Source organism: Danio rerio, chromosome 8 (assembly GCF_052040795.2).
Source record: "Danio rerio strain M-AB ecotype USA chromosome 8, GRCz13ab, whole genome shotgun sequence".
Classification (NCBI taxonomy): Eukaryota; Metazoa; Chordata; class Actinopteri; order Cypriniformes; family Danionidae; genus Danio; species Danio rerio.
In genome coordinates, this window is record NC_141028.1 from 58,817,501 (window position 1) to 58,839,757 (window position 22,257).

The 22,257-nt window shown below is 35.7% G+C and overlaps 2 protein-coding genes across 5 annotated transcripts in view; both read right to left on the minus strand.

Moving 5' to 3' along the window:
• Positions 1 to 37, minus strand: part of si:ch211-198o12.4 — a 9,049-nt gene extending 9,012 nt beyond the window's left edge. For both annotated transcript variants that reach the window (XM_087263399.1, XM_087263394.1), the window contains exon 1: positions 1 to 37. This exon is cut by the window's left edge and continues 466 nt beyond it. The gene's annotated coding sequence lies outside the window, so the exon portion shown is untranslated.
• Positions 38 to 6,672: 6,635 nt separating this feature from the next.
• chmp7 (charged multivesicular body protein 7) lies at positions 6,673 to 21,908 on the minus strand. 3 transcript variants are annotated; one of them, XM_087262970.1, is made up of 11 exons: positions 21,806 to 21,908; positions 17,747 to 18,022; positions 16,541 to 16,712; positions 15,488 to 15,673; positions 13,718 to 13,851; positions 13,589 to 13,637; positions 13,393 to 13,512; positions 10,261 to 10,359; positions 10,118 to 10,175; positions 7,995 to 8,225; positions 6,673 to 6,952 (listed from the first exon to the last, which is right to left on the minus strand). In XM_087262970.1, exons 1-11 carry the CDS (start codon positions 21,823 to 21,825, stop codon positions 6,900 to 6,902), a joined length of 1,398 nt encoding a protein of 465 aa, XP_087119096.1. In that variant the 5' UTR covers positions 21,826 to 21,908; the 3' UTR covers positions 6,673 to 6,899.
• Between the last annotated feature and the right edge of the window lie 349 nt (positions 21,909 to 22,257).

The window sequence follows — 22,257 nt, forward strand, 5'->3', positions numbered from 1 at the left end:
AAAATTACGAATTAGCTTCCTGACGTCATAGTAGGCTAAGCATCGACGGTTATCGCTAGATCAGATAAATGGCCATTATATTTGTCTTGTAACTGAAATATCCAAATCAATGTTTATCATTGTTAATATTTATGGGTTTAATCAACAAAAAGAAAATGAAAAACTTTTTGATCTAATAGAACAACACATTTTGAAATTACTTACTAAATACCCAAATGCTTTTTTAATCCTTGGCGGAGATTTTAATGTTGCATTGGATAATAGGTTAGACAGATGGCCTCCAAAATCACCTGATAACTCAAATCTTTATTTTAAAACTTTCATTGAACGATTCTGTTTAGTTGATAATTGGAGAGACACTCATCCTAATCAAAAATGTTTCACATGGGGAAATAACTCTCTTTCCAGACAATCCCGTATAGATTTGTGGCTTATCTCAAGAGATTTAAATAAGGCTAATTCAGACATTATTCCATCACCCTTTTCTGATCACAGATGCATCTCGATAACTATTCCTTTTTCAGAAACTGCCAACTTATGTAGAATCAATTCTTACTGGAAATTGAATTGTTCATTGCTTAACTATGAAGAAGTAAATGAAAAAATCGAATTTATAATTTGCAAGTACTGGAAAAAAGCAAACGAGGAAAATGTTTTTGGAAAGAATTGGGAGTTAGCAAAATATGAAATCGGAAAGTTTTTAAGAACATTTAGCAGTAAATTAGCGAAAGAAAGAAAAGAAAATGAAAATATTATAATATGCAAAATTTCTGATTTTCTATCTAAAACTATTTTGTCTGATAGTGAAAAGGTTGAATTTACCCATTATCAAAATAAATTAGATCAAATCTATCAGGAAAAAGCAGAGGGAGCATTTATTAGATCACGGAAAAGATGGTTGGAAGAAGGTGAGCAGAATTCTTCTTATTTTTTTAGATTGGAAAAGCAACAACAGCAAAAAAATCTAATTGAAAAACTTATAATTAATCAATCAATATGTGAAGACCAGAAGACTATTGCTAATTTTTGTGCTAAGTTTTATAATGATTTGTACACCTCTAAATTTAATAAACAAAATGCTTTAGATTTTTTCGAAACATTATCTTGTGTAAAAAAATTGGAGAATGCTGATCAGGCTTTTCTTGAAGCTCCAATCACATTAACAGAAGTTGAAGAAGCAATTAAATCATTAAAACGGAATAAATCTCCTGGCACTGATGGTTTCATTTCAGAATTTTACCATATGTTTAGTAAAAATATAGCTCCCTTCTTGTTAAGTGTTTATAAGGAAAGTACAGATAACTCTTTTCTCCCACCTACTTTATGCCAAGGTTTGATTACGCTAATCCCCAAACCAAATAAAGATCGAAATTTATTAGATAATTGGCGTCCAATAACTTTGTTGAACAACGACTACAAAATAATTGCTATAGTTTTAGCTAAAAGATTAAAAGTAATTTTACCTTCTATTATTGATGAAACTCAGTCAGGCTTTATGCCAAATAGACATATATCTAATAACATAAGATTAATTTTAGATATCCTAGACTATTCTGATATGATTGATGGAGACAGTTTCATATTTTTTTTGGATTATTATAAAGCCTTTGACACTTTAGAACATGGTTTTTTATTTCAAGCGCTTAAAGAAATTGGGTTTGGTGTTACTTTTTGTAAAATGATTAAAATGTTATATAAAAACATAAATAGCTCTATTAAGTTAAGCAGTGGTACTTCCCCAAGATTTTTTTTACATCGTGGAGTAAGGCAGGGATGCCCAGTATCACCTTATTTGTTTTTAATTGCAGTACAGTTTCTTAATTTACATATCAAAAGGAGTAATTTAAAAGGAATTACTATTGGAAGTACAGAGTTAATTATAAGTCAACTAGCAGATGATACAACATTGTTTTTAAAAGATTCATCTCAAGTGGCGGCTGCATTAAATACTCTACAAACATTTTCCAATGCATCTGGTTTAAATCTTAATTTAAATAAATGTGAATTACTTCCCATTAAAAATTGTGGTGTTTCCTCAATTTGTGGAGTAGCTGTTAAAAACTCAGTATCTTACCTTGGCATAAATATAACTAACGATAAAAATAGATGTGATGCTAACTTTAATCCAATTGTTGCAAAAACTAAAAGAAAATTGAATAGTTGGCTTCAAAGAGATCTGTCTATTAAAGGAAGAATTTTGCTCACCAAAGCAGAGGGCCTGTCTCGTCTTTCTTATGCAGCTCAATCTCTGTACGTAGATAAGCCTACATGCAAACTAATTGATAAAACTTTAACAGACTTTGTCTGGAAAAATAAATGCCACTATATGAAAAAGACTGTTATAATAAATTCGTATAATAAAGGAGGTCTTAACTGTATTGATTTCTGCTCTTCAAATTATACTTTCAAAATTAATTGGCTTAACCAGTATCTACATAAAGAAGACTCAATTTGGAATATTTTCCCAAAACAGGTATTTTCTATTGTTGGAGGCATTAAGTTTTTATTGATGTGTAATTATAACATAACCAAAATTCCTGTTAAACTTTCAAATTTCCATCAACAAGTACTTCTGGCCTGGACTTTAATTTATAAACATAATTTTACTCCTCACACATTTTCTATTTGGAATAACCAAAATATTTTATATAAAAATAAATCTTTGTTTTTCAGTGATTGGTTTAACAACGGTTTGCTTTTAGTTAGTCAGTTATTTAACAAAAGAGGTTTTTTAATGAATTACTTTGAATTTATTTCCGAGTATAACATACCAGTAAGTCCAAAAAATTTCGCCATTGTTATGGGAGCTATAACATCAGGAATTACTATGCTCTTCAAAAGTACCATTCATCTCACTCCTAAAAAAGTGTACCTTTCTGATCCGACAGAAACATTTGTGGGTAAAATTTGTTTTTCAAACAAAAAAGATAGAAATTACAAAATTAGATCTCTTTTTATTGAAAAAGTTGCTACATTGTCCCCTGTAATCTCGTATTGGAATAATATCTATAGAGATTTGATATGGGAAAAAATATGGTCTTTGCAACAAAAATATTTTCTCACCAACAAGGTCAAAGAGGTGTCTTTTAAATTGATCAACAAATTTTATCCTATAAAACAATTTTTGAAAAAGTTTCATTCTAATATTGATGTAAAATGTTCATTTTGTCAATTTCATACTGAAACTGTTATTCATTTATTTTGGGAGTGTAATTATGCTGTACAATTTTGGAAACATATTGGATTATTTATTAATGATAATATACAACAAGATGTTTCTGTTACTTTTAAAGAAATTGTTTTTGGTTATTATGAATCTGCCCCTACTAAGAGAAATGCTTGTTTTGTTATAAATTTAATTTATTTTCTTTGTAAATTCCATATCCACAAATGCAAATTTACTAATACTAAACCATATTTTCCTGTGTTTTTGCAAGAATTTAGTCATTATATACAATTAATTTCATTATCTAAAAATAAGAAAGCAAACAGAACTATTTCATTTTGTAACGACTTTAATTTATGTACTGTTCTTGATTCTTAAATGTCTTACCCTCAAGTTTATATCATGTTCTTTATTTTTATTTTATTTTTCTGTCTTTCTCTCTCCTATCTCATTTCATTGACAATGTAATTCATATTCTGCATTGTAAACAAATATTGTTACAAACTTGTCAACTGTTTTTTTGCAAAAAAAAAAAAAAAAAAAAAAAAAAAAAAAAAAAATCGCTAGATCAGATACAGTTGCAGGCCGGGAATTAATTATATTATTTATTAAATTTCCAATTTATTGTATTTATTTACGTCCATCCTCACCCAACCCTAATCACCACAGTACTGTAAAAATAATAATTACTGTTATGTGGTACAAAAATGATGCTGCTAAATTGAAGTGTGTATCCGCAGCTGTATCCTATCTAGGCTTTACCAACATATCGACCCTGTACGAATTGAACGGACAAGTGACACGTGATTAAATTTTTTTATGCAATAAATAATAAATAAATAAATATTGGCTTTGGAAATTTACGTTGTGTATGATTTTTGTGCATTATTTTAGCCGTACTACAGAAATATTAAATGCTTCACTTCTCTATGTGGATTAACTCAAATTTACAGGTTATGCAAATCATGATTAACTTACTTCAGTCAACTCTGAGCATGTTGCGGCCGATTTTACATTTTAATGCTTATTATGAAGACGAATTACATGTACATTATGCTTATTATAATATCGAAATAACCCCATCTATTGTTTATAACTTGTTATTGTCCCACTGAATAAATATAATCAACAAAAAAATTTTTATATGAGCTATAATATTATTTTAGAACCACAAAAATATCACTTTCTAATGAATAAGAACGAAATTTATATTTTAGATGATGTTTTTAGGTTATTGGTTCATTAAAGGGTCACAAAACACCAAAACACATTTGTTGAGCTGTTGACAGTCATATTTGCTGCTAAAAACACTATTAAGACACATATATGTCACTAATAAGTGTAAATGGGTTGTTTTTGCGTTATTTCGACCAAATTCGTACTTCCGGTTTGAAGCTGCGTCACGGCCATGAGATCTTAGCGTGTATTCCAACGTGTAGACTAGATGTCTGTACCTGGAAGTGCCTTATTACGTCTCTGAGTGTCCTGCATTAATGCATAGGTAAGACTAAATTCAAACCGAGCTTTTCTCATCTGCACATGGTAAGATCCGGATTTGCTGCTCGTCTCCTCTTAATAAAGACGCGGCTCCAGTTGGTGCAGTCTCCACAGATTTGGTAAGTGAGCAACCATTGGTCTTTGTTTATTCAGATGGCAAAGATAGTTCGTGTCGAACTATTACACCGAGTGTAAACGTGTTAGCACCACAATCAAACTTACCGTTGTGTAGGATTTTCACCGCATTTTGTGACAGGAATAACACACACGGCTTTCTGATGCTACCTGCCTAGTGCATCTAAGTTACAGAGAAATGCGAAGTGGTTTTTGTCTCTCATTCGTCGTGCGGTAACAAACATTGCATGAAAAATATACGCTTCCAGCAGCTCCTCGAATCAAATATCTCGTTTATCACGAGGGGCATGATGACTGAATTCCCTGAATGAAAGAGCCAAACTGCAGTTAAAGTCCACCATTTAATAATTTGGCAAATAATTTGATCACTGATGTCCAAGTAAACACAGTCACTGTCTTTCTCCCGTGTGTGTGTGTGTGTGTGTGTGTGTTTTGACTCTGAAAATCAGAGCGTGCCCAAACCGACACTCCCATTTTTATTTAAAATCTTTTACAGACCCTCCCTCTTTTGCTCCTCCGACACTCCCCCCTAAACAGAGCTGGACACGCCCACTTTCCTGACTTTTTCCAAAGTAGAGGTGTGAAAACACCCTGCTGAAACAAGGGGGCTTCATGGCCCTTTAAAGGGTCACGAAACACCAAAACACATGTGTTGAGCTGTTGACAGTCGGATATGTGTCCCACACTGCTAAAAACACTATTAGGACACCTATATTTCACTAAAAAGTGTAAATTGGTTGTTTTTGCGTTATTTCAAGCAAATTCGTACTTCCTGTTTGAAACGAATTTTTGAAGCTGCGTCACGGTCATGACATAATAGCCTGTATTCCAGGGTGCAGACTGGACGTCTGTGCCAGAGTGTGTCTTATTACGTCTTACAGTGTGTTGCATTAATGCATGAGTAAGGCTTGGTTCAAACCAATCAGCACGCTCTATTGTGCAACTTCATTAATATTCATTAGTATCACCGTGTTTACGCCACAGAGACGCCACGTTGTGTTGGCAAAACAAGCGTGAAGTGTTGCTTTTATAGTTTGCTGCCATTAAGTTTCGTTTTCATTTTCTCTCTGTGAGAGCTCAGACTCACGCGTGGATTAACAGTGTACGCGACGCTCGACAACAATAACTTACGTGTCTAAGGAGGAACATGGTTTACCTGAGAGCTGTTCTCATCTGCAAACGCTGAGATCCGGATTCGCTTTAGTCTCCTCTTAATAAAGACGCGGCTCTAGTTGCTGGTGATTGTCCTGTCTCTACAGATTTGGTAAGTGAGCGACCAGTGCTGTTTGTTTATTCAGTTTGTTCGTATCGAATTAAGTTAACTATTGCACCGAGTGCAAACATGTTAGCACCGCATTTTGTGACCGGAATAACACACGCGGCTTTCTGACGCTACCTGCCGAGTGCATCTAAGTTTTTTTTTCTCTCATTCGCCGTGCGGTATCAAACATTGCATGAAAAATACATGCTTAGAGCAGATCCTCGAATCAAATATCTTGTTTGTCGCGAGGGGCATGAATGAATTCCCTGAATGAAAGAGCCAAACTGCAGTTAAAGTCCAACATTTAATAATTTGGCAAATAATTCGACTACAGATGTCCATGTAGGTTAAACACCATCACTTTCTCATGTGTGTGTATTTTGACTGAAACTCGCGCGTGCCCAAATAGACACTCCCACACCCTCCCACTTTAGTTCCTCCGACACTCCCCCCTAAACAGAGCTGGACACGCCCACTTTCCTGACTTTTTCCAAAGTAGAGGTGTGAAAACACCCTGCTGAAACGAGGGGGCTTCATGGCCCTTTAAAAAAATATACTTCAAACCAGAACACACACAGTATCTGAGTGAATAATGCGCACAGCACTTTCTGTATTTGGCATCATAATTTGTGGTTTTATTAGAATAATACATTGTACAGACTTTACAAACTCAAAAAGGCCACTCTTAAAACGTTCTTTAAAAACAAAGATGAACATTACAAACATGAATAAGGGCTTGTCATGAGGACTCGATAGATACACATGTACTGTACGTTATCTGATGGCTTTCTTTCGTGGACAACGATTAACCCATTTAAGTGCTTTCTTGTGCTGAAATGATCACTGCGCAGGTTCAAGTCTCCTCTGAGGCGAAACGCTTTCTCTTGGCAAACCTGAGAAGAGAAAAATAATAAGTGATTATTTTTACCATTATAAAATTATAGGTGACTATTACAAGGAATAAAACAATTAGACCCTTACTGGACACACTTTACAATAATGGTCCGTTTCCACTGAGTGGTACGATATGATTCAGTTCGTTACGCTTTGTGCGGTTTATTTATAAACTAATTTCGAGAGGATCACGTGCTTATGATCAACACTGCTGGCTCCTCATTAGATGATTAGGGAAGCATTAATAATAGCCTGAGTTTTTCACTCCAGTTATCTTCGTCTTGAAGCCCCACCCCCCCTCACCCCTACTTCCTCCCTCTTTTCCGATAGGGCTACACGGTGGCCCAGTGGCTAGCACTGTAGCCTCACAGCAAGAACACCGCTTGTCCAACCTCCTATCGAGCTGGTTGGTGTTTCCGTGCGGAGTTTGCCTGTTCTCCCCATGTTCGCGTGGGTGTCCCCCGGGTTCCCAGGTTTCCTCCCACCGTCCAAAAACATAAACCACAGCCAATCGACTAAACCAAATCATCACCTAAGACAACCTTAGTTTACACTTCTCACACGGCGACAAGCAGGGGAGTTATCGAGACCTACCTGAGCTCGAACTCTCCTCTCACCCTTCTAACGGGAGGGAGCCCCGGGCTCGAGGACATTACGAGCTCAGGGCTCTCTCCCGGGACAGCATGCCAAAATGCCCTTTATTAATTATCAGCTAAGTGTGAACTCTTGAATATGGTTGTTTCCACTGTTAAAAGGTACCTAAAAGCGAAAAAACTCATGCTTTTGTTTGTATTTCAGTTAACGACAATTATTTACATTTTAGTTTTCCTTTTTTGTTTGTTTTCATGAACTAAATAACCTTGGCGAGAATGACGTCGACTGAAACTTTCTGTCGTGCACAACATTTACCAAAAGGGTACCATTGGTATCATTTGGCAGTGGAAATGCAAGCCTGATTAAAGTGACCCGTACCGACCCGTACAGTACTGTATCACTCAGTGGAAATGGTCCATACGGCTCCATTAGTTAATGCTGGCTAACCTTTATCCGAGACTGTAAGTCGACGTAGTTCCCTGTCCAGCTCCTCGTCTGTGATGTTCATACCAGGATTAGGCACAGAGGGCAGAAACTGGACAAAAGCAGCATCTGGGAGATCCGTTTTCCTCGGAGGAGTAATGGGGTGTGTCGGGACTGCTGGGAACAGATCGTTTTCTGGGACGCTTTTCTCCATTAAAGACTTCAGCTCCTCTTCCAAGTCCTCCGAATCCTCTCCTATCAGAAAAACAAGCAGCATTATGAATGCAACTTCATAGTAAAGATTGAATTTACTTCCAGCTACTTCCAGTTTGACACAGTTACTATTACTAGTGACTACACACACCCTGCTGGGTTTTTTGCTTTCTTGTGTGGTTTATGTTTTATTTTTTTTATTTAAGATTTATATTTTTTTTATAAAAAAATACAATTATTATTGCCATTCAATAATGAATAATACAAGCTTGCAAAGTCTGCCATTTTTTAATGGAAAGTACTTTGGCAAGCTTTATTTGCATTAATTTTTTGGAAATAAAGCCAAATTAGTTTCTAGTTCTTCAATTTGGGCCACAAGGAAAAAATGACAATGGTAAAATGAGTTCACTCATGAAATGTTGTTGGGAAATGAAATAAAATAAAATAATTGTCTGTGTTATCTATTATTTTATTGAATTTTTTTTATTGCAAAATAATAAAAAATTCAATTGTGTGTTTATTAAAATGAAATCGTTCAAGAAATGTTGCTGCAAAGTAAAATAAAATATTAATTGTCTGCAATTATCGAAATGAATTCACTCATGAAATGTTGCTAAATAAGATAAAAAATACATTTAAAAATAAAATATTAATTGTCTGCATTTAGCTAAATGAGTTTACTCTAGAAATGTTGCAAAACAAAATAAAATAAAATTCTAAAAAAAATAATGAAATAAAATATTAATCATCTGCGTTTAGCAAAACAAATTCCCAAAATAAATAAATTAAATATTGTTTTCCCAGAGATGGGTTGCGGCTGGAAGGGCATCCGCTGCATAAAAACTTGCTGGATAAGTTGGCAGTTCATTCCGCGGTGGCGATCACGGATTAATAAAAAGAATAAGCTGACAAGAGAATGAATGAATGAATATTAACTGTGTGTTTATTAAAATTAATTAATTAATGAAATGTTGTTACGAAATAAAATATTAATTTTAATTAATTTATTATTTGTAAAATTATTAATTAATTTAATTAATTAATTTGAATATTTAAAAAAAATAAATATTAATTGTCTGCGTTTAGCAAAACAAATTCACTCATGACATGAAGCAAAATTAAAAATTATAAATATATATACATATATATATAAATATATATACATATATATATATATATATATATATATATATATATATATATATATATATATATATATCAATTGTGTGTTTATTAAAATTAATGAAGGAAATGTTGCTAAAAATTTAAATTAAAAAATAAAATATTAATTGTCTGCATTTAGCTAAATGAGTTCACTCAAGAAATGTTGCAAAATAAAATAATAAAAAATTAATTAAAATAAATAATAATCGTCTGCATTTAGCAAAACAAATTCACTGATGAAATGTTGCAAAATAAATAAATAAAATATTAATTGTGTTTATTAAAATGAATTCATTCATGAAATGTTGTTGCAAAATAAAGTAAAAAATTCATTGTCTGCGTTTAGCAAAACTCATTCAGTCATGAAATGTTGCAAAATAAAATAAAAATTGTCTACGTTTAAGCTCCATGAATTCACTCAGGAAATATTGTGACGAAATAAAATATTAATTGTCTGCATTTAAAAAAACAAATGAACTCATGAAATGTTGCAAAATAAAAAAAAATAAAAAAAAATACCAATTGTGTGTTTATTAAAATTAATTCATTCATGAAATGTTGCAAAACAAAGACATTTTAAAATTAAAAAATAAGTGTCTGCGTTTATCGATCATATACATTTCCTGTATTTTCCAGTGTTGGTTGCCAATAATACAAATTAACCCCAAGATACTACGACAAAAACAAGATATAACACTGATAAACAGACCACATCAAAGCAATATCCTTTGTAGCTTTAAATTCTTCCATTAGCATAGTGAAAAACCTACCAGCATCCGGCGCCCCACTGGCCAGAGTCTGGTTTACTTCATCCTGAGTGTCGCACAGCTGTGCAAAAAGACAAGAATGGGAAAATGAAGACAGTCTTTTTAAGTATGGCAAAACTACTACAGCATAAGTCCCCATAAATCACCTCCTGTATCTGATCAACCAGGTTTTCTGCTCGCTCCACAGTCACACCCTTCAGTGAGATTCTCAGAGCCGCCACACCTGCCTGGTATGCCTGCATCACCTGTATCAAAACATTACGTAACATTAACACACACGTATTGAATGCATTGACACAAAATGTTAATTTGATATCTACATAGAAGGTATGTGTCTTGGATGAGTGCAAACATTTTCCACAAGTGTTTTCACAACACTAAACTGGCCCTAATATGATATTCTTGGTTTTGACCATAATTGGAAGGGTCATGAATATTAATGAGCACTCTAGTCAGTGATTGACACTCTCACACAAACGCACACAAGGTGATGTACTCTGAAATACACCTGTGCAATATAATCATACTTCCGTTGTCGTAAAATAATAACACAAATGGAGTATGCAACCACAGTAACCTTTTTATGCAACCACAGTAACCTGTTTTGCTCCAGAGTTGTGTTGTGGATGAAATATAGGCTTAAGTATAATTATAATCAACAAAATAGACTGGGAGAGACATATTTATTAGGCTGTAGTGTATGAGTGTGTGTGAATGTGAGAGTGTATGGGTGTTTCGCAGTACTAAGTTGTGGCTGGATGTAAAACTTATGCTTGAATAGTTGGCGGTTCATTCCGCTGTGGTGACCCCTGCTAAATAAGGGACTAAGCCTATGAATGTGGTTTTAATGTATATGAAAACAGGCAGAAATTACTATCAACGTCCTTTAAGTCTAGAAAAATCACAGTAAGAGCTTAGTGATATGACTTGACGCATAAAAGTGCAATAAACACTTCATATTCAGCTGTCTACATGTCTGTTGCCTCATTACAATAATACACATCAAATTTCACAATATATACATTAAACCAACAAAAGAAACATTTAAACAGATCTTATGCCTCTTCAGGGTGGCTTTTGAATAAAAGTTTAATCCGTATATCCTGCATTTTGCTTTCTAATGAACTGTGAACACTCTGTGGTTATACACGGCTGCCTGCTTCACAAAACTCCCATATTCAAAATAAGAGTCCACACATACATAGTAAGCATAATGCAAGCTAAGATCAACTTAAAAATTAGGGAAGTTTTGTCATTGTCAAAATTTCACAACAATTAAGCCTGTATTAAACAAATTACACTCTGCGGCCACTTTATTAGGTACACCTTACTAGTACCGGGTTGGAGCCTGTTTTGCCCTCAAAACTGGCCTTAATCCTTTGTGGGATAGATTCAACAAGGTACTGGAAATATTCCAGAGTGTATGTACTCATGTTTTGAAAACATGAGAGACAGGGAAACTAAAAACAGAGCAGATATTTTTAAAAGCAAGCAGCTACAGTATGTATGACAACGGAGAGTTTACGGCTGGTCAAAATGCAGGAAATACAAGTAATAAATGTATTCAGCAGCACCGAGAAATAGAAATAAAGTCTGTTTAAATGCCTTTTTCTGTTGTTCTGTTAGTTAGTTTGTCATTAATATTTACTCTAATTCCAAATAAGGTCAAAAAACAAGCTTTAGATTAAAGGTGTAATTCCTGTTGTAAATAAGCATGTGAAACCATTTCTGGTGGAGGAGCTACTCTAAGGCTCTGTTTACACTAGTGCGTTCTAGTTTTAAAACGACGTTTTAGATCAAAAACGATCTGCGCCCACACTAGCGTTTCACCTAGCGTTTTTGAACATATCTCCGTCCACACTAGGCCACCAAAAACATATATCACATGACCATTCTCACACTCTATTCTAGTATAAACAGGAAGCATGTGTCTCGCTCTGCATTTGGTTATTGTTAGTCAACAAACGCAGTTTGAACAATGAACGCGATGGCAAAGAAAGCAAGAGAGGTATTTTTGTGGACAGACGACGAGGTCGAGTTGTTATTAAACATAACAAATGAATAACTGCACAATAGCGCCTAAAACATACAATAGTGCAAACAACGCTCCCATGTCTGTGTCCATGTTGTTGTTTACAGTGAAGGCTGGTCTGTTGTCTCCGGTAGCGTTAAGCTAGCTCTCTGCAACTCTCACATGGTCGCCCACTAAAGCTAAGCAGGGCTGCGCCCGGTCAGTACCTGGAAGGGAGACCACATGGGAAAGCTAGGTTGCTGCCGGAAGTGGTGTTAGTGAGACCAGCAGGGGGCGCCCAACCTGCGGTCTGTGTGGGTCCTAATGCCCCAGTATAGTGACGGGGACTCTATACTGCTCAGTGAGCGCCGTCTTTCGGATGAGACGTTAAACCGAGGTCCTGACTCTCTGTGGTCGTTAAAAATACCAGAATGTCTTTTGAAAAAGAGTAGGGGTTTCACCCCGGCATCCTGGACAAATCTGCCCACTGGTCTCTGTCCATCATGGCCTCCTAACCATCCCCATATTCAATTGGCTTCATCACTGTCTCCTCTCCACCAATCAGCTGGTGTGTGGTGTGCGGTCTGGCGCAAAATGGCTGCCGTCGCGTCATCCAGGTGGATGCTGCACACTGGTGGTGGATGAGGAGATCTCCCCATTGTGTAAAGCGCTTTGAGTGCCCAGAAAAGCGCTATATAAATGTAAGGAATTATTATTATTATTATTATTATTAAAGCAATGTGTTATAGTCATGTGATAGGGGCTTGACGAATAAGGGAGGGATACGCAATGACACAAAAGCCCCAATCAGGTAGCGAATCTCAGCAGCCCCGCCTCTGTTTTCAGATGTCTCCGTTTTCCCCCATCCACACTGAGACAGAGCAGCAGCGTTTCAGAATGAAAACGGCCTCTTCAGCGTTTCCAAAACGCTCCGTTTTCTGCACTAAAACTCCGGTGTAGTGTGGACGGATGGCGTAACCGTAGCAAAACTTATGCGTTTTCAAACTAAAACGCATTAGAGTAAACGGGGCCTATATACCACCCTATGTTTCACCTGAGATTACGTCAAACATCAAATTAAAAAATGCACATTTCAAAGCACCTCATGGGGACTTTAAGTGTAGACATTAAATGCAGAAAGGAGAAAAGTGCAATCGAATGGCGTGAATGCAAGTGAAGTGATGAATCATGAATGATATTGAGTGTTGTCTGTCGACAGCATGTGTTGTTGTTCACACCAGACTGTCAAAGAGTCTGTGCGTCTCACCAGGCGGTCGGTCTGGGAGTTTGCTATTCTGTCCAGGATCCCCTTCACTGTTTCAAGCTGAGCAAACAGACGATCCGCTTTCTTCTCCACCCGTTTGCTCCCACGTAAACACCTCAGGGCCTGTGGACGGAGAAAGCCGGAATTAATAACTAATAATCATAAATGAATAAATAAGCTGCACAAAGTGAGTGTATACCTGTGATTTCTTCCCCTCTTTAAGCAGCGATTTTGCCTGCTGCTTGCACCTAGGTTTTAAACACATGCATCAGATGCAGCGCCATCATAATTACCCATCATGCCACAATAACCAGATGAAAAGTCTCACTTTTCGGCCTCGTGTCCCAGAGCCTCCACGCGCTCCTCCAGAAGCTTCTCGCTGCACTGGAGCTGGTAGATTCCCAAGTCCACCTCGCTCACAGGAGACACGCGGCCCTGTCCCGCCTGACTGAATTTCACCAGCTACACGGAGACATGTGTAAAAGTTTAATCAGAGCTGAGCAATCCGAACCCAAACAAGTACTAAAGCTGCTCATGATTTCAAAGAGCCCCTATTGTGGGTTTTCGAAAATGAGCTTCCATGTAGTGTGTAACACAGATCTAAGTGAAGTGAAATATCCAGCTAAGGCTTAGGGTGCTTTCACATCTGTAGTTCGCTTCATTTGGTTCGCACCAAGGGTAATAAATGATCCATTGTTGCATCTTCTGCCGTCTTTGGGTCGCTTTCACACCACACTGCTGGCTTTAGTCCGAACTAGTTGAAACGAACCAAAATGCAGTCATCTGACAAAATCCACATCTCTCATTGGCCAGCTGTTGTTGAACATATTTCCTAAACTGCTTATTGATTGGTCAGAATTGACGTGCGGGAAAATGCCAGTGAACTCCCGCAGGTAAACAAAACCTTTTACTCTGGAGGGACGACTGCGCTGGCTGATTGTTTCCCTGCTTTAGACAAACTATACATTACGAAAATGAAGCGCGGCAGCGGCTGGAAAACAGTGTTCAATGCATCGCACGTCACTTCAGGAGGAGACGTGAATTAATTTAGCTAAAAACTTGGGTAGTAATAGCCAAGGTAGTGGCTATTCTTCCTGGGGTCCATCGAAGATAACACAAAATTACATTAATACACAACAACAAAGACTAATAAAAACATTAAAATACAAAATTCATACACAACATGCAAATCAACAATCCACTTAATATTGGTCCATTAAATATTTTTTAAATGATTTTTTTTTTTGGTCTTTTTTTTTTTTTTATGTGGTCTAAAATCAGCTGTTTCCTTTTTGTTTTTGTTTTCATTTATATATTTATGTATATTCTTATTGTGTAAATTTATAAATGTCACATCTGATAACAGGGCCGGAGTGGGACTCCTTTTCAGCCCTGGAGTTTCAAGCATTGGAGCGGCCCACCTCAGTTCACGACTGACTATATTAAAATGAGGTCATTTCCGATTCAGTTTCTAATGACACTATCACTCCTTTTTCAAGAAAACAGCTGCTTTAAAACTTCAAATGTTCAACAACCTTACAGTTTTATATGTCTTAACAATAAAAATGAAAAAAAAAAAAAAAAAGATTTACTCAGGTGAGATTCGAACATGGATCGACGACACCGTAACGCAACGTGCTGACCACTGGACCACAATGGCACTGTTACAATTATGTGGCCGGAATGAAAGTTAGATTATCATTACCCTGCAGGCTGCATTTTGCTCATGGGGCTGCGAGACAATAAATAAGAAGACCGGAGCTGCGGCAAAATAATGAATAAAAAGAGTGAGGCTATGGTCAAATAAATAAATAAATAAAAACAAAAGTGCGACTGCTGAGAGCGCAAGCAGCTAGAAACACCGGCCCTCGCAGCCAAAAAAAATGGACCGGCCCACCGGGAACTCTCCCGGTCCTCCCGATTGGCCAATCCGGGCCTGTCTGATAAATTTAAATTTAAATAAGCATTATATTGAATAAAAGTATTATTTGAGTCAAAAATCATACCGACCCCAAACTTCTGAATGAGCACAGAGAGTCACTGAAAGCCTACGTTATTATCTACGATTTTCCCTTCATATATAAACACACAGACTGACCTTCTCTCCTTCGTGGAGCGAGACGGTGACGTGTTTCTCTCTCTGGAGCTGCAGCAGAGCCATGCAGAGTGTGCTTTCGTCAGGACAGATGTGAGACGAGAGAGAACGCAGCTCTTGGAAAGACAGCAGAGAGCGCGCTGATAAAGCAGAGCCCCGATATGCCGCTAAAAGCTCTGCAGCCTTTTCCTACAAGTGAAATACAGCTTTCATTACAATCAGCCTTGACCCATAACTACCTGCATGCGCTGTGGGCTCCAGGTTTTTTTTTTTGCTATTAAATTTTATTAATTTCCGTTTGTACGCACTGAAATACAACACTTCACATACAATTTGTTTTGCAACAATAACCTTGCTGCATGGGGCAGCACAATGGCTCGGTGGTTATACAGAGAGTGTATGGGTGTTTCCCAGCACTGGGTTGTAGCTGGAAGTGCATCCGCTGCATAAAACATATGCTGGAATAGTTAGCGATTCATTCCGCTGTGGCAACCCCTGATAAATAAGGGACTAAGCCAAAGGAAAATGAATGAATAAATTAACCTTGCTGCAATTACAAAATATACTGAATAAAATGATATCTACAAACATATTTCCAGGTGTTTTTAAATTTCTTTCTAAGTTTAAGTGTTTAAGACATTACAATTTATATAATTAATTACATATTTGTAAGTCATTTAATTACATTAACTTAACTAGAATTAATTTGTAACTAATTACATCAACACTAAATTCAAGTCAAGTCTAAATTGTCAAATCATGGACAATCAAAAAAAAAAGTTTGCTTAAGAAGGCTAATAATGTTGACCTTAAAACGTTTTTCTTAAAAAAATTAAAAACTGCTTTTATTTTAGCCGAAATAAAACAAATAAGACTTTCTCCAGAAGAAAAAAAATATTATAGGAAATACTGTGAAAAATTCCTGAATCTGTTCAACATCATTTGTAAAATATTTAAAAAACAAAAAAAACAAAACAAAGGAGGGCGAACTATTTTGACTTCAACTGTATATATTGTTGTTTTTCAAGCTGTGGTTTTGACTGCAGACACACTTACTTTGACTAGTTCGATGACAACGAAGGACTCCTCCAGCGGGACTCTCCCACTGCCCAGCAGAGCCGACAGGGTCCATTTCAGAGGCCGGACTAACAAGAGTCCAACACCCCACGACAGCCAGCCCGAGTCCACATTTGCAGCAAAGTCGGATTCCTTCTGTACCTTCCCACTCCTGAAGGACAAGAAAACACGCTCAATCCACAGAAAACATACACTGACTATCAGACAGATTATCAGAGGAGGCAGTTTCCATGTGAAGTTTCCTATTTTACTTTACTTTATCTATCCATCCATCCATCCATCCATCCATCCATCTATCTATCTATCTGTCTATCTATCTATCTATCTATCTATCTATCTATCTATCTATCTATCTATCTATCTATCTGTCTGTCTATCTATCTATCTGTCTGTCTGTCTGCTGTCCGTCAGTCCGTCCGTTCGTCTGTCTGTCTGTCTGTCTGTCTATCTATCTATCTATCCGTCTGTCTGTCTGTCTGTCCGTCCGTCTATCTGTCTATCAGTCTATCTATCTATCTATCTATCTGTCTATCTGTCTATCTGTCTATCCGTCTATCTATCTGTCTGTCTATCTATCTGTCCGTCCGTCTATCTGTCTATCAGTCTATCAATCAATCAATCTATCTATCTATCTATCTATCTATCTATCTATCTGTCTGTCTGTCTGTCTGTCTGTCTGTCTGTCTGTCTGTCTGTCTGTCTGTCTGCCTGCCTGCCTGCCTGCCTGCCTGCCTGCCTGCCTGCCTGTCTGTCTGTCTGTCTGTCTGTCTATCTATCTATCTATCTATCTATCTATCTATCTTTTATCCATAATACCCTTTGTTTTTAAATGTATTTATTTTATGATGCCATTTATTTATTTATGTTCTACAGCCATTTTACTTTCAATCATTTATGTTATACAATAACTTGCCTATTTACCCTTACTTGTTTAATTAACCTAGTTAAGCATTTAAATGTCACTTTAAGCTGAATACTAGTATCTTAAAGAATGTCTAGTCTAATATTATTTACTGTCATCATGGCAAAGATATAAGAATTCAGTGATTAGAAATGAGTTATTAAAACTATTATGTTTAGAAATGTGCTGAAAACAGAACAGAAATTGTGGGAAAACTACATTCAGGGGCCTGATAAATTCTGACTTCAACTGTGGTTTACTGTTATTCACTGTTATTCTCTCACCTGATCATGCTCTGGATGACAGTACTCAAGCCCAGAGGAACTGAGCCCTTTCTTCTGAAATTCTCATTCAGATCCTGCAGATTAACACACACAGATCCGCATCTCCTGCAGTGCTCGATGATCAGCGGGCTCCAGAAGTCGATCTTCCCATCCCAGTCGGTGCAGTCCACATCTCGGTTCTCTTTAAAGGCAGAGAATAAGAAAGACATCCGCTCGTCGTCATCCCAGTCTGGAGGAAACCACGCACTCCTCTTTTCCACAGAAACTGACATTGTGCTGCGAACCAGAGTTTGGATGATTACTTGAAGGACAACTAAAACACTTTAGTGATCAAAAAGCACAATATATCACAGAGTTATCACTATCACAATAATAGCATACGCACTATACACTCACCGGCCACTTTATTAGGTACACCTGTCCAACGCAACTTTCTAATCAGCCAATCACACGGCAGTAACTCAATGCATTTATGCATGTAGACAAGGTCAGGACGACCTGCTGCAGTTCAAATCGAGCATCAGAATGGGAAAGAAAGGGGGATTTAGGCTATTTCCAGCAGGATAACCTGCCATGTCATAAAGCATGAATCATCTCAGACTGGTTTCATAAACATGACAATGAGTTCACTGTACTCAAATGGCCTCCACAGTCACTAGATCTCAATACAATAGTGCACCTTTGGGATGTGGTGGAATGGGAGATTGGCATCATGGATGTGCAGCCGACAAATCTGCAGCAACTCTGGGACGCTATCATCTCAATATGGAGCAAAATCTCAGAGGAATATTTACAGTACCTTGTTGAATCTAAGCCACGAAGGATTAAGGTAGTTCTAAAGGCAAAAGGGGTCCAACCCGGTACTAGTAAGGTGTACCTAATAAAGTGGCCAGTGAGTGTACGTATCTAAGGTGTAAAAAAAATGCATTTATTTTATGCATAGGTTGTTTATTTAAACTTAAGCAATCAGATGGGGTCTCACTATCTTTAGCTAAATGCATCTAAATTCAAGATTTCTTTTCAAAATAGCAATATTAAGACTATCTGGTCAAATTGTATTCATATCGCACTATATATCGTTGCAGAAAAACTAAAAAGCGCATGCATTCAGTCTGTAAGTAAATATATCAACTAACATTAATCATGTGTCACATATTTTAAAGTGTTATCAAAAACATTCCTAAGATGATTATACTAAAGTGTAAATTGAATTTAACGCTTTCAGACAACTATATAATGTTATTGGCAATTAAACAATAATATATTACATTTTAAATGTATATATTACGCAATTTAACTAAGTGTTTTGTATTCTACATGTTGTTTTTTAAATCATTTACGGTTTTTGAAATATTCTTGTGTACTATCTAACTTAATGACAGGATTTATGCTGAATAAAATATATAATGTCATTTAAATGTGCATTTATGTTACATTAACGTCAGATGCAATATTGAACATGCCACACCTCAGTTAAAAGTTCTTCACATTAGCTTTAGCATGTAGCACTAAATGCCATTTAAAGCAGCCATGAATGTGTACTTTAATTATACCCGAGTAAAGTTATAATATAAAGGTGTTTTTTGTGAAGTATGACACTTTGAAGACTGTTAAGTGGACATTTAAGTGCACTTCTGCAGTATTTTACAAGGGTGACAAGCATCAAAATGTCAAATTTAGGATAGTAACGTTAATTCAATTGAGGCGTATGTAAGTAAATACATTAACTAACATTTAGCATGTGTCACATACTGTAAAAGTGTTATCAAAAACATTCCTAAGATGATTATACAAAAGTGCAAACTGAATTTAACGCTTTCAGACAATTATTTAATGTTATTCGCAATTAAACAATAATATATTACATTTTAAATTTATACAATACACAATTTAACTAAGTCTTTTGTATTCGACATGTTGCTTAATAAATCATTTTCAGTTTTCTAAATGTAATTGTGTACTATCCAACTTAATGACAGGATTTATGCTGAATAAATTATGTAATGTCATTTGAATTTACATTTTAGCAGTATTGAAATATAGTTGCACATTAGTAATGCAATTTCGTTGCAATTAAAAACATGTATAGGGTAATTTATTAACGTCAGATGCAATATTGAACATGCCACACCTCAGTTAAAATAGTTCTTCAGATTAGCTTTAGCATGTAGCACTAAATGCCATTTAAAGCAGCCATGAATGTGTACTTTAATTATACCCGAGTAAAGTTATAATATAAAGGTGTTTTTTGTGAAGTATGACACTTTGAAGACTGTTAAGTGGACATTTAAGTGCACTTCTGCAGTATTTTACAAGGGTGACAAGCATCAAAAATTTAGGATAGTAACGTTAATTCAATTGAGAAGTATGTAAGTAAATACATTAACTAACATTTAGCATGTGTCACATACTGTAAAAGTGTTATCAAAAACATTCCTAAGATGATTATACAAAAGTGCAAACTGAATTTAATGCTTTCAGACAATTATTTAATGTTATTCGCAATTAAAAAATAATATATTACATTTTAAATTTATACAATACACAATTTAACTAAGTGTTTTGTATTCTACATGTTGCTTTATAAATCATTTTCAGTTTTCTAAATGTAATTGTGTACTATCCAACTTAATGACAGGATTTATGCTGAATAAAATATGTAATGTCATTTGAATTTACATTTTAGCAGTATTGAAATATAGTTGCACATTAGTAATGCAATTTCGTTGCAATTAAAAACATGTATAGGGTAATTTATTAACGTCAGATGCAATATTGAACATGCTACACCTCAGTTAAAATAGTTCTTCAGATTAGCTTTAGCATGTAGCACTAAATGCCATTTAAAGCAGCCATGAATGTGTACTTTAATTATACCCGAGTAAAGTTATAATATAAAGGTGTTTTTTGTGAAGTATGACACTTTGAAGACTGTTAAGTGGACATTTAAGTGCACTTCTGCAGTATTTTACAAGGGTGACAAGCATCAAAAATTTAGGATAGTAACGTTAATTCAATTGAGGCGTATGTAAGTAAATACATTAACTAACATTTAGCATGTGTCACATACTGTAAAAGTGTTATCAAAAACATTCCTAAGATGATTATACAAAAGTGCAAACTGAATTTAACGCTTTCAGACAATTATTTAATGTTATTTGCAATTAAAAAATAATATATTACATTTTAAATTTATACAATACACAATTTAACTAAGTGTTTTGTATTCGACATGTTGCTTTATAAATCATTTTCAGTTTTCTAAATGTAATTGTGTACTATCCAACTTAATGACAGGATTTATGCTGAATAAATTATGTAATGTCATTTGAATTTACATTGTAGCAGTATTAAAATTCACTTGCACATTAGTAATGCAATTTCGTTGCAATTAAAAACATGTATAGGGTAATATATTAACGTCAGATGCAATATTGAACATGCCACACCTCAGTTAAAATAGTTCTTCAGATTAGCTTTAGCATGTAGCACTAAATGCCATTTAAAGCAGCCATGAATGTGTACTTTAATTATACCCGAGTAAAGTTATAATATAAAGGTGTTTTTTGTCAAGTATGACACTTTGAAGACTATTGAGTGGACATTTTAAGTGCAGTTTTTCAAAAGGGAGTCAAGCATCAAAATGTCAAATTTAGGATAGCAACGTTAATTCAGTGGACGCGTATGATTAGCATTAACAATACTTGTTTTGTCTTTTGGATTTCAATTAAAATTGTAAATAATAATGGCATAAATGTAAAGTCTGCGTCACTTTGTACAGCAAACATGTCTGTTTTTATGTCCTGTCATAAACGCAAAGTACACCACAGCTTTCACTTTCCCTCACACGATGCTAGCAACACATCAGAAGGTCAAACCAGAGGCTGACAGCCATCATTTATAACAATATACTAACTATATATCATTAATAAATCTAGCTGTCAGCATCAAGTGAGCTGCTTGCTGATCTTAGGAAGGATTTATCTAACGTTAATAAGATTTGATGTGAAATCAAACCTCAAGCTGAAGCAGCCGGATGAAGTCCTCAGCTAAAATCACCTCAGTAAATGTCTTGACATCCATCAGCAGGGATCCACATAATGCTTATATGATCTGCAGTATAGAAAAAGACGAGTAAATCTCCGTCTTTCTTCTTCTTTCTGTTTTTCCCCTTCTTCTGTTGTATAGCTGGAGGTTGTAAAACCAACTTTAAAGTGGATCTTCCACCACCTACTGGATTGGAGTAACTGTAACAGGTAATGTTCTCCCAAACATGAACATTTACTCACTATTTACTCACCCTCAAGTGGTTCCAACCCTTTATGAGTGTATTTCTTTCTGTTGAACACAAAAGAAGATACTTTGAAGAATGCTGGAAACCTGTAACCATCCACTTCCATAGTAAGAAAAACAAAAGGTCTTGTATGGAAGTCAGTGGTTACAGGTTTTCAGCTTTCTTCAATGAACATTTACTCATTATTTACTCACCCTCCAGTGGTTACAACCCCTTA